This window comes from Schistocerca gregaria, chromosome 3 (assembly GCF_023897955.1).
Source record: "Schistocerca gregaria isolate iqSchGreg1 chromosome 3, iqSchGreg1.2, whole genome shotgun sequence".
Taxonomy (NCBI): Eukaryota; Metazoa; Arthropoda; class Insecta; order Orthoptera; family Acrididae; genus Schistocerca; species Schistocerca gregaria.
The window spans coordinates 738,122,310-738,136,278 of record NC_064922.1 but is presented as its reverse complement, the minus strand read 5'-3'; the positions used below and the strand labels follow the sequence as shown (position 1 = coordinate 738,136,278).

At 37.2% G+C, this 13,969-nt stretch overlaps 1 protein-coding gene across 1 annotated transcript; it reads left to right on the top strand.

Moving 5' to 3' along the window:
* The first annotated feature begins 12,577 nt into the window (after nt 1-12,577).
* Nucleotides 12,578-13,601, top strand: LOC126355591 (E3 SUMO-protein ligase KIAA1586-like). Its single transcript, XM_050005954.1, has 3 exons — nt 12,578-13,082; nt 13,187-13,318; nt 13,399-13,601. Exons 1-3 carry the CDS (start codon nt 12,578-12,580, stop codon nt 13,599-13,601), a joined length of 840 nt encoding a protein of 279 aa, XP_049861911.1.
* Nucleotides 13,602-13,969: the final 368 nt, after the last annotated feature.

Here is a 13,969-nt window from a genome sequence, read left to right as displayed (position 1 = left end):
GGACGACAGATACATTTTCCCTTTTGTCTTACAGGAAATCTTTATTCCTTGCATAATCCATGGTTTTATTATAGACTTCTGCTTAATTTGAGTAACTTTGAGAGGAAAACTGTTTTCAAACATGGTACTGGCATTGCTCATGAATGTGTTATATCTTTCATTCATGTCATGAGCACTATAAACATCTTTCCAGTTCATATCTTTGAGCAGTTTTCTAAAACACTCAATTTTTGGTTAATTGACTACTCTCCTGTACTCAGATTTAGCAGTCTTGATAATCTGCTTAAAATTTACATCTAAAACAAGGAGCTGCATGTCATGATCTGATAGTCCATTTATTACAGGTTTTATGAAATGATTTTGTTCCTTTGATTTGTCTATAAAAATGTTATCAATGGCTGTCCTTGAGGATTTAGTGATCCTAGTTGGGAAGTTTGCAGTGTGAGTTAGATTGAAAGACAACATTACTAACTGCAGTAAATGTTTACTGGAAGATTGAATTAGAAAATTTGTATTAAAGTCACCAGCAATCAAAATTTCTTTGTTTCTTACTGTTAAATAACCCAAAAGAGCTTCTAGATGATTTATGAATAGATTATAATTTCCTGCAGGTGCTCGGTAAATAGTTACTATTATATAGGATCTGTTATGGAACTCTACTTCTGTTGCACATGCTTCTAGATGCTGCTCTAAACAGAAATAAGTCCATAAGTTTCCCCTGTCCAGAGGTTCTGGGTGACTTTTCTGAACCCTAGACCTTTTCCTAAACTTCTCCAGTCCCTTTCCTTCATTCCTCTTCCTTCCCCTTCAATCTTTCTGCTGGAAGGAGGAGATAATGGCTCTGAAAGCTTGCAAACATAAATCATTTTTTTATGTGTGTATTCTCCTATTACCATTTGGTGGATGTATTTTTTAAATCTATCCAGTAACATTATATTGCCAAAAATGGATTATATTCATTTTCTAATTTAACTGTGTATGTTATGGGGCACTAAAAATCCTAATTGTAAATACGTCATATGTTTGTTACCCTGTATCTCCTGAATCACCTCTCAGCTTTACCTGTGAAAACATGTTGTAATTACCAAAATGTGGTATGGATAAAAGAAGGGTTTCAGCAAGATAAGCATATGAACCTAGAAAGAGGGAAAACAGATCCAGTATTACTGTTGAAGAAGAAAGAAAGTAAATATAAGAAAAACTGTCTTAGGATCAAATGAGTAAATAAGATAGCTTGATAATGGCTGATTCCCATTACCGCCCCCCCTCCCCAAAGATAGATCCTGGAGGATGAACTGTGTTAGTCATACCCTACATAACGGAGCTGTCTCAGCCTTGTGAATAGTCAGTAGAGACTGGGTGGCAAAATGTCTCTATGTCGATGGTTGCTCACAATATTTCACCACTGTCAAATGTATGTCTGCATGTGGTGGCGTAAAATATTTCAGCTAGGCCATAAGTATCTCTGTACTTCATTACTAAAGGTATGAACTTAACATCTTACTTTACCTAACCTCCCCTACAAAAGATATATAAAACCCAACCATTATTAAAAAGAGGAAAGAAAAGTTAGAAAAGCACGCATACAAAAAAAAAAACATTTTCTATACTCAGGTAAAGCTTATACAAAAAAATTCTTGTGTTTGTTGCTTTTGTGTTCAGCTCACTCATGTGGCTTATAATCATTATTCAATAACATATGTACTTTATGCTCAAATAGCGTACCTTTCTTGCTTCTTTCATACTGCTTCTTAGGACAGCACAGTACGAGATGGACGTAGATTAAAGACAATAGAAGAATTGAAAAGGAAGAAATTGCTTCATGGAAAACTAAATATGAAGTAATTAACTGGGACTGTCAATGGACGTCACTCCACTCTCCTGGGGATTTAAATACCTGTAATGGATACATATTATGTAATTGTTTTCTTGCCCAGTTTTGGCATCTACCAAAAAAGAAAAAAAAAAAAAAACACTGCTTTTCAATGTGGAATACCCACTATTTTAAAAGGTCGACAGTATTTTGGAAAAAGTTACTAGTCTCTTCTTTATATTTGAACTAAAATGTAATCCTCAGTGAGTAATAATTTGTCTATATTACATAAGGGGGTTTTCACATGTTCACTGTATTTCTTCACTCTGATTACTGCTTGCTTATGTATACTGTAATCTACCACCTTACGTAATTTCTCTGCTTCTACATTTTTAATGGGTGGTCATTTAATAATATTAAAGCCTGAAATCCAAGTCTTGAGTACTTATTGCACACATGACAATAACTTCAAGATCATCACCTTGGAACTCAGCAACTGTGTGATTATGTCAGTGTACAAGCCTCCTTCCGAAAAATTCTCCTTTGTTCCTCCTAAAAACTTTGACTCACGGAAGATATCTGTGGTAATAGGGGATTTTAATAGCCACAGCCATACCTGGGGATACACCTGAGAAGATGAAAATGGAGAAGCCGTTATATCTTGGGCGGAAACTAACTCCCTCTCCCTCATTCATGATAGTAAACTTCCTTCATCCTTTGACAGTGGAAGGTGGCAACGAGGGTACAACCCTGACCTCTTATTTGTGAGTGAAAATGCAGCGTAACAGTGCCACAAATCAGTGTGTCACCCTATACCTAACACACAACATAGACCAATAATGTGCCGATTTCTTCCCATCATAAGACCCCGAGAAATTGGTTTTAGACGAAGGTATAATTTTAAGATGGCAGATTGGCCAAAACTTTCTAAAATCCTGGACTGTGCCTGAAGAGTATGAACACTTTGTTGAGCTTGTTAAATTCTGCTCGCGAGCATGTATCCCAAGAGGCTGCAAGACAAACTACCTGCAGGGCATAACTTCAGAAACAGCTACACTGCTCGAGGAGTATTATACCCAATACTCTGAAAACCCATTCAGTGAGGAAACCTCCCAAATAGCTAGATCTGTCCTCTCCTCAATCTCAGAGGCAAAGAGAAGACAGTGGGAGAAACTGATGGAAGACTGTGATATGAGTAGAAATAGTCAAGAGGCCTGGAGGCTTCTAAAACGCTTGAATAATGACCCTTCACAGGCGAATATGCATGCGAATGTCCGAGCTGATCAAATTGCACACCAACTCGTACAAAATGGGAAACCACCTTATTCAGCCAGGCCTGGTAAGAAGACATGTGAGAGACGACCTGACCAAGAAACCAATACTCTGCTTCAACCATTTACCCAGACTGATGTGGATCTCGCTCTGAGTAAGTGTAAAAATGGAAAAGCGGCAGGCCTCGATGATATAAGAGTTGAGCAGATAAAGAACTTTGGGCCGATAACAAAAGCATGGTTGATAGACCTAATGAACAACTGTGTCCAATCCTGCAAGATTCCTAAAATCTGGAGGAAAGCCAAAGTTGTAGCTATCCGCAAGCCAGGCAAGGACCAAAATGATCCTAAAAGCTACTGCCCTCTATCTCTCCTATGTCATCTGTATAAACTCCTTGAAAGACTCATACTACATCGACTAACGGAGAAGCTAGAGACAATATACATCCCACAGCAGGCTGGATTTAGACAGAGAAAGAGCTGCACATCTCAAGTGTTGAAACTAACACAGCACATCGAAGATGGTTTTGAAAGGGAAGAGATCACAGGAGCTGTATTTATAGATCTAACAGCAGCTTATGACACAGTTAATCATAGAAGACTTCTAATGAAGCTGTACAATGCCACTAGAGACTAACAGCTAACCTGTTTCATAAGGAATCTCCTTGAAAATAGAAGATTTTTTGTTGAATTCCAGGGCAAGAGAAGCAGATGGAGATCACAGAAAAACGAATTACCCCAGGGAAGTGTGCTCGCTCCAGCTTTGTTTAATATCTACACAAATGATCAACCACTACCTGAAGGAACACAGACCTTCATCTATGCAGATGATTGTGCTATCACCGCCCAAGCCCGCTGCTTTGAAACTGTTGAAGAGAATCTATCCAAAGCATTGAGAGAACTGTCAGCTTACTACAGGGAAAACCAGTTGAGACCAAATCCTGAAAAAACACAGACTTGCGCTTTCCATCTTAAAAACCGACAGGCAGCTAGAGCCCTTAAAATCACCTGGGAAGAAACATCACTAGAACACTGTACGTATCCCAAATACCTAAGGGTCACCCTTGACCGTGCATTAACATACAAGAGGCACTGCCTGAATACCAAGCAAAAAGTGGCAGCCAGGAACAATATCATCAGAAAGCTAACAGCACAACGTGGGGAGCACACGCCAATACTGTGAGAACCTCTTCCCTTGCGTTGTGTTACTCTGCCGGAGAATACGCAAGCCCAGTGTGGTTCAATTCTTGCCATGCCTAAACAGTAGATGTTGCTCTTAATGATACTTGTCGTATCATCACCGGGTGCCTGAAGCCTACTCCTCTGGATAAACTGTACAGCCTCGCGGGAATTGCACCCCCCCCCCCCCCCCCCCCCCCCCGACATCCGCCGGGAGGTAGCAGCAAAAAGCGAGAAGGAAAAATCAGAAACTTCTGCAGCTCACCCCCTATATGGCTATCAGCCAGCAAACCCACAACTAAAATCCAGAAAGAGCTTCCTCAGATCTACCGAGGCTCTAGTTGGGGCACCACAGCAATGCCGAATCGAACTATGGCGTGCAAGGCTTCCCAGTACTGTGGGATGGATTACACCAAGCGAAAGACTACCACCCGGCTACACAGAGAGTTGGAGTACATGGAGATCCCTCAACAGACTACGCTCGGGTGTCACGAAATGTAAGAGCAATCTGACCAAATGGGGTTTCCTAGAGGAGCCGCCACTCTGCGAGTGTGCAGCAATGCAGATGACCTTCCACCTGCTCCAGTGTACCCAATGTCCAGCGACATGCACAACAGAAGACCTGCTACATGCAACACCAAATGCAATAGAGGTCGCTAACTTCTGGGTGGCAAAAGTGTAAATAATTATCTTGTAAATGTATCTACAAACAACATGTAAATATTGTACATTATTTCATATATTGTAAATTCTTCTGACACGAATAAATAAATAAATAATATTAACAACAGCGATAGTCCTGTAAATATATGCAACAATTCATTTATGGTCACTTGAAACCCAAGAATGATCTGAGCCCATGTGAGTTTTTCTCAGAACAATATCTTCTACACAACTGTCCTATCTCTTTCATTACTCACTTACAAGGGTCCGACTGTGGGTGTCATTTTGAAACAATCATGTTTGTCGCGTTCCCATGCTAGAAATACCTTAAAACTGTTGCCTGTGAACTGTGATCCATTATCTGTTACTAATTATTGAAGTTTCCTGCATCTTTAAAATATTATTTCAAACAGTTTATTATGATAGTCTTATTTGCTTGTTTACTTGGTTATAGTTTTACATATTTCAAAACGTACATGTGACTCCTCCTCTAACTTTAGACAATTGGCCAAATGATCTGCTGCCATTAGCTAATTTAAAGGCTTTCAGTATTTCATTAATGGTGTAACTTAAAGCTAAGACATTTATTGAGAAAATAACCCCTTGTCCTCTGGTTCTAGGCATTTCATTCATACCTAAAGATACTTGTAGCAATGCATCTGGCATTTTATTTTGTGAATCTTTTATGCAGTTAATCTCTATTTTATATTCTTGAAGGAACAATATTCATCAGAGTAATTGGCTATGCAGTAACATACTTTGCTTAACAAGTATTAATGCTTGATGATCCATATTTTATTATTATTGTGAAGCTACTTTAAGAAAAACAAAAATTCACATTACATTTTGATCCAATATCATAGACTCCTGTCACTGGTAACATGGGACAAATACTCTTACTTCTAATTCTCTAAAAAAAATCCTGTGTAGCTAAAGAAATCTCACTTCCTGAGTTTATGTAAATATATACATGCTCTATTCACATTTTGTACTATTATAGGTTTTGTTGCTCCTCTTCTAATAACTTATGTTCTTGTAATAACCATTCCCTTATAGTATTAGTACGTGTGAAAGCAAGCGGCTTCTTGGTATATGGGCCTATGATTTCATTGTTATATCATTCATTCTGGTTCATGTTCCAGGATACTACCCATTTCCTGTTACTATATTGGAGTAATTACTCTTTTGTGTCTTGATTAGTAAAAAGACAAGATATATTTTACTGTAGTGTTGACAGCATTCATATTTTTGGTATGAATATCTGTGAGTTATTATTCTGTTGACTCTTTCCTGTTTTGTTTCCACTATTGTTGAGCCTTTTATCTAAATAACAGAAGTTACTGTCTTTTCTCTTCTGAAACTTCAGTGGATAATAAATGTCTTCACTATTTTCTGTGTTGTGGTTTTTCCCTGTGTGTAATGTCCTATTTCTTTATGAAGCATATCCAGGCCTTCTATAAAGGTCAGATACAAATCCAGGTAGGGGTGGGGGTGCTATTGGGTTGCAGCTCCCTCCCCCACTCCCGAACTAAAGTGATTTTTTCTTAGTAAAAGTAAATTTCAAAAAAGTAAATTCTTTGCTGCAGAACCTTCAGACAATGTCAAAAATTTTCTCATCATTGTAGTTGGTTTTATAATATATTAAGCAAACAGCTTCATTTACTCTAGAGAACTTGGAGATGGCACAGTGCCACAAAATTTCTATGAGCTCCACTCCACTCCCCTCCCCTCCCCTCCCCTCCACCTCCACCCCCTAACCCAGACCCAAATCATGGATTTGACTCCAATAAAGATTAATAGGCCATCAACAGTGTTCTATCCCCTATACCATATTTCTTTCCTCACACAGTAAGGTAACCTCATAATGAGGACCTGTACCAAATGTTTTTCCTCTAGTGGGCTATCCAAATATTTAGATCTAACCGAGTGTCACTCATTTCATTTCTTGTAAGTACACCATGTATTGTTATAGCATTTAGGCTCTAGTAATTCTAGTATTAATTTCTCCTGTGTACTGGGTGACCAATATTTTCTTTTGAATTATTCCTGGAAAACTTCTTAAGATTTAAGTTCTTCTGAATGAGCCATTCCCCATTTTGCCATGTCAGCTACTAGATAACTAAACATAAAATCTATTTTCTTACAATCACCCCTGGTCTTTGATAAAGATCGAGAGAACACTCTGAAAAATAAGTAAGTTGTGCAACACCATCTAATTTAAATTTAGGAAATTGCTTTGACACATTCATCCCATTTACTATATGAAATTCCTCTATTAAATCATTTGACACCCCAGGATTACTGATAATCATTTAATACTTTCTAAGGCTTGCCATAACTTCTGAAATTAATTATGGTTTTTGAGAGCGTCATTCAAAGAATTAGCGATAGGGCTTGTAGATTCAACTATCTCCAGTATCTTTTGTTCAACTAATGACTGCAAATGTTTTTTGCAAATTTGTCACAGAATTACATCAACCAGTTCCCTACTTTGTTCTAGAACTGCTACCAAGCCTCAGGAGTCTGAGATTTGATTATTCATATTTTCGAAATTACTAGTTGAAGATTCTTCTATTTGTTTCATCTTTGTGTTTATACATCTAAACTATTCTTCAGCTTCTTTCCAGGTTAGGTCACACTATTTCTGTTTCTAACTCCCTTGATAATTTTTCTAAGGTTTCTTCTATTTTACAAATTTTATCTACTTTCATGTATAGCATAAAGCATGACTACTTTACCCCTGGACAGGGGTAAGCTATGGTGCAACTCTTAAAAGGTTCAATCCTGTCTAGCACCTACTCTAATAAACATTTCGGACCAGTTCTGATTCTGTCCAACAGTTGACAGTTTCTAAAAGCTCATATCTATGAGTTATTCTGTCACTCACTCTTACTTTGTTTTAGAACTGATTCAACTTGGGATGAATCTTATCACATTGAAAATGAGTATTGATAAGATGATGTTATAGTCAATGACTCAGTGCTGTTTTTCTGGGGGAACGCTGGGGGACGCGTACCCCTAAATTGTTCGTCAACAAAGTAATTTTTTTACGATGTTGAGAACTTGGAAGAGTGGCAAAGATTTATTAATTTTTTTATTTCATTTTTTCGTGTTGGTAATTGCAATATGAATGATACCAGTGCAGTTTTTGGTGGGAAAAGCGATGTCATTGACTGTTTCAAGCATTTCGAAGCTGTGGTAACCGTTCTCGACAACTGACTCGCTGGTAGCCAGTTCGACAAGCATGTAGTGCCCTCGCCCGCTAATCGTGGGTGATGATAGTGCTAAACGATTTTGTGATTATTATCAGTGGTGCAAATGACATTTATAGAAACGAAGGGGAAAAAGTGAAAAACTCATTGAAAGATTCATTGTCATCACTCACTCACACTAATGTAATTGTCGTAAATATACCACATTGCCATGACTTGATGGAAAATTCTTGCGTAAATTCAGCAATGAAAACAACAAACTCTAATATATTAAAGGTCAGTAAGCACTTCAAAAATGTTCAAGTTGTAGATATTTCTAATCTTGGAAGGGGAGTGCACACCAGATATGGACTTCATTTAAATCATGGACTTCATTTAAATCAGACAGGAAAAAGATTACTGAGTGATGAAATTTGTAAAATTGTACTATCTAAGCATAAGGAAATTAGTAATATGTTCCCATTAGAATGTTATTCAAGCTCAGGCAGTCAGGAAAGTAATACTTTTTTAGATTATAAATTTGTACCCATAACAACTGCACTGAGAACGCCTTACAAAGTAATTGTAAAACAAGGCACATAGCACATAATACTCAGGAATACAAGCAGAAATTAGCGAACTTTTCTATTGAGAAGGATATTTTAAGTGTTTTTCATATCAATGTAACAGTGTCTGAGAAACAAAATACATGAGCTAGAGAATTTTCTGGAAGATTTTCCATGTGATATTCTATGTATTAATGAGCACTGGCTCTCAGAGGTTGAAGGAACTCTCTATGTTCCATCTGGGTTTGAATTAAAAACAGGTTTTTACAGACAGAGACTTGGTCATGGAGGTGTCTCAATTTTTCTAAGAAGTAATAATCATCTATACCATCAGTTATTGAATCTAGGAACTTTCTGCTTAGAATAGTCATTTGAAGTAGCAGGTGTCCTTTTCTCAGGAATTAAGCTTATTCTGATCTCACTCTACCAAACCCCAGACGTAGACATAAATATATTTATAACCCACTGGGAACAACTGACACAGCATCTACAGAAATACAAGAATTTCAGTATAATTTATCTAGGGGACATTAATACTGATGTCTTAACCCAGTCAAATGCTATGACCCAATTATGTAATATTTTGAGATCATACAACTTCTATCTGATTAATGACCAACCAACAAGAAAGAAATCTTGCCTAGATAATATTCTCACCAACATGGATAGAAATTCATTTTCATATGTAGTTGAAGATCCACTCATCTCTGACCACAGTGGGATCTGGATTAAATTTCCAATGACAAGAACCGAGCATTATAAAAGGGAACAGAAAACGTTCAGAATGTTGGGGGGAAAGGAACACAGAAAAACTGAGATTCATTTTAAGGCAGATGGACAGGGAGAATAAAGTTTTAAACTGTAAGAATGTAAATGAGGCCTTTACAAACTTTTTGTCAACACTTAGCTTTAATATTAATAAATACTGTCCAAAGATAACAAAGGTATTAAATAACAAAGAGATCTGCAAATGGTTCACTCCAGAACCTGGAGTCCTTAGGAAGATTACAATCATCCTTCATAAAAAAGCCAAACAGGGAAACCAGGCAGATAAAGATAAGTATACCAGGGCAAAACAAGTCTATAGAAGGGAAATAAAAGCAGCCAAGATAAGAGCCAATGAAAATTTTATCAATAATTCTAAAAATAAGTGTAAAGCTGCCTGGGGAGTTATAAATAAAAAAATTAGGAAGAAAAGTAAGAAAGGAATCAGCGCCTTTTGCACCCAAAATACTTAATGAGTTCTTTGTAAATAGTGTTCAAAATATTACTCCCACTGACAATCGCGAGTTAACATACAAACATAGAGTGAGCAACTATACCACAGACAGAACTAGGGGATTAAATTTTAGTTGGAAACAAGTCACCCCTAGGGAAGTGTCTAAAATAATTGCAAAATTGAGTAACTCCAAAACTGAGGATTATTACGGTTTCTCTATTGCGATATTGAAACAAATCTCAGACACATTATTGTTAAAATTAACTTACCTCATAAATTGCATCCCTGAGGAGGGAATCCTTCCAGATTGTTTAAAAATGACTATCACAGTTCCAATCCACAAGAAAGGGGACAGAGACTGTCCAAATAACTACAGACCAGTTTCGATTGTCCCTATTTTATCAAAAGTCATTGAATATTGCATGAAAACACAACTATTGAAGTACTTTGAAACGAACAATTTATTTAACAATGCTGAGTTTGGATTTAGGACGGGTAAATCAATCATTACAGCCATAGATAATATCATCAACAAGATTGTTACCAATTTTGAGCTACATTTAATTACTTGTATTACACTCTTAGACCTCAGTAAGGCTTTTGACACTATTTCCCATGAGATCTTATTTTCTAAGTTAAAACTATACGGAATAAAGGGCTCACAGTTACCGCTAATAGAATCGTACCTTGATAACAGATAACAAATGGTCATAATTGAGAACCAACTATTAGACATACTCAAAATTGAAACCAGAGTTATTCAAGGATCAATAATTGACCCACTTCTCTTTCTAGTGTATATTAATGACCTCCCACATAACTTGTCAGACAAATCTATTCTATATGATGATGACATCACCTTAATAACATCAGACAGAAATCTGAAAACTTTACAGGAGAAGAATACAGACATGGTTGGAAACTCCGCCACATGGCTGCAAAGCAATAAATTGGTCTTAAATGGCAATGAACCAGAGACAGTATATATTCATTTGAGTAAGTTGAAACCAGAAGGGAAGGTAAATACATCTGTCAAACCGCTAGGAATTTATTTAGACCCGAATTTGAACTGGGGCGAACATACAAAACAAATATGCAAGAAACTATCCAGAATAATTTTTTTACTGCACAAACTTAGGACTTGGGTCAGTAAGAGCCAAATGTTAGAGGCATACTATGGGGGAAATCTTCAGGGGCTCAGGAAGTGTTTAAGTGGCAGAAGAGGGCAGTTAGGGGTATAAAGGACTTACCCAGCAATGAGTCATGCAGACCAGTATTCAGGGAGCTGAAAATAATAACTCTCTCTGCAATATTCATTTACCACTGTCTGATAGACATCAAAGAAAGCCAGAGTAACTTCACAGTAAGGGGGGAGGTACATTCACACAACACAAGAAATAAACATTATGCTAAAGAAAACCCAAAACTGCCATAACTACATGGGGATTAAGCTATTCAAGAAACTGCCTGTAACACTGAGGGAAATGCCAGTACAGCAACTAGGGAAGAAACTAAAAAATTGGCTGATTCTGAATACAACCTACAACATTCTAGAATTCGAAGAAAACTTGAGATGCCTCCAGAATGAATGATGATTATAGCACGTAGTGAAAATATAGGCAGTATCATACCCTGTGACAAATTTGATCCAAGGAGATGTACAACTGTAAATACTTTCCTTTTCTGTATATTTTTTAAAAACTAATTGGTACTTTTAAAAAAACCTGTATGTATGTATTGTATTGTGTTTTGGTACCTTTCCTTGTATTTTTTGACGCTGTCTATTACAACACTAAGTTGTTTCATGACAATAAAATCTGATTTGATTTGATTTGATTAAACGGATATGCGTACGCTCAAACGCCAAGTTACCAATAGGTATTTCTACGGTCCCGCTACCATGATCCTTCGCGATTCATTGCCATCTTTGTTTTGTTGTTCTTTGTTTGTTTGCATTTGCTGTTCCGTTCTTGTCGGTTGTGCAAAGTTTTACAGTGTGTCCTATCTTTCGCTGCAACTTGTACGTTAAGTTGGAGGTGAGAGATGAGCAGAAAACTAACAAACTATTTTACTTGTTTCTCATCTAAAAACCAAAAACTGTCAATAATTCGTGTGAAAAGCCATTAAGTTCAACGTCAGTGGATGACGAAAGTAAAACTGTAAACCAGAGCACTGAACCTACCTGTGAAAATGCAGTGAACGAATGTATGCATGATAGGAAATTAAATGATCATCCAGAATGTTGGACTTTGGAACAAGAAATTACATTTTGTGAGAAAAATGACTGGTTCATGGTTTCAAACTAAAAACCTGGCTGTAGAATTTGCAAAGAAGTAGGAAGTTTAGGAGTAGAAAGAAATAAAAAAGGTATGAACATTGCACAGCCTTGGGCTACAGTATCTGTGTCATCTTCAGGTGGTTCCAGAAATGAAGAAATGGTTTCATGGGGAAAAAAATATTTATAATCATAAAGAAAGATCCGCTCATCAAGCTGCTGCCCAAAGAATACTTTGTGCCAAATAGAAGACTATGGAAAATGCTTGCATTAGTGTGTTTCAAAATGAACAGGAAGTGACAGCAAATATATTTCACACTGCTTATAAAGTCGCGAAAAAGAACCAAGCATCCAATGATTTTGAGACCGAACTGACTTGCAAGAACTTAATGGAGTTGACATGGGCCACAATTTACATTTTAGAAATGCATGCACTAACATTATTAATCACATTGCACAGGAAATGAGAAAGACAGTGATTAAAACAATTATTGAAGCAAAATCAAACATATTATTATTAATGACAGATGAGAGCACAACAATTAGCCCTTTATCATCTTTAATAATTTATTTACAAACCAAACTGCTTAACAAGGCAGAGCCCACAAATATTTTCATTGATATAGTTAAGCTGGACAGTGTTACTGCTGAAGATATTTGTAACACATTGCTAAATTGCCTGGAATCCATGGGATTTTCTAAAGAATTTCTGAATGACAATCTTATTTCAATTGCAACAGATAGAGCAGCAGTGATGATGGGAAGAAGAATAGGAGTTGTTACCTTAATGAATCAGCATTTCCCACAGATTTTGGTTTGGCATTGTGCTAACCATAGGCTCGAGTTATCAGTTAATGACGTAATAAAAAGAGACTTCCCATCTCATGTGAATCACTTCCCTTCAGGTCTTTCTTAGACAAGTTATATCCACTGTACCACCAGTCGCTGAAAAACACTCGAGAGCTAAAGCAACATGTAGAGCTATAGGAAATTGAAATCTTGAAAATAGTCAGAATCTTGGGCACCAGATGGGTAGCATCGAGCTTCAGAATTGTGTCAGCAGTGTGGAAAAACTTTAAAGCTTTGGTTGCTCACTTCACAACTGCAGAAGGTGGTCAAAGCAGGGAATCAACTGACAGAGGTATGTACGGTGGTTTATTGAAGTACATTATCAAAGTTGACTTCATTCTCCACTGGCTCTAATGTGTGATGCCCTTCAAGAATTATCAGAATTAACTCTTGAGCTACAGTTAAGAGACATCACACTGTATTCTGCCCAACAGAAGATCAGAAATCAGCTGTTGGTGCTTGAAGAAAGAAAACTCAGCTGTGGTCCTCATTACCGTAAAGCTCTCAAAGTAGTCCAAGAGCTGAACTTCAGACGAATTCCACTGGAAAAGGGGGGCAACTATCAGACATTTTGAGCCCAACAATTTTACGATTGTCTGAAACAGCGGATGGAGAATCACCTTCTGCAGACAGAGAATATTGCTATCTCTGAATGTGCGAAAGTTTTGGACTCGTTAAATTGACCTGAGAATCCTGGAATAAAATATGACGAAACAAATATCAAATCTTTATGTTGTCGTTTTTCTCTTACAGAGAGAGAAATATGTAGAGGAATCAGGAGTATTTGATGGAGAAGAAAATTCCAGCATCCCTCCTTCCTCTTCAGAATGCACTGAAATGTGTTCCTCTATCAACGAGTGAATGTGAACGTGGGTTTTCCCAAACTAATCTAATCGTCTCGCCAACAAGAGCTTCATTTCATCTTTCCACAGTCAGCAACATG

What these genes read in the sequence shown, in the direction of transcription:
- LOC126355591 (XM_050005954.1), top strand. Translation starts at nt 12,578, where the DNA reads ATGGGCCACAATTTACATTTTAGAAATGCATGCACTAACATTATTAAT. An exon ending in TGTGAATCACTTCCCTTCAG is followed by an intron (nt 13,083 to 13,186) that starts GTCTTTCTTAGA and finishes TCTTGAAAATAG; the next exon opens with TCAGAATCTTGGGCACCAGA. An exon ending in CAGGGAATCAACTGACAGAG is followed by an intron (nt 13,319 to 13,398) that starts GTATGTACGGTG and finishes ATGCCCTTCAAG; the next exon opens with AATTATCAGAATTAACTCTT.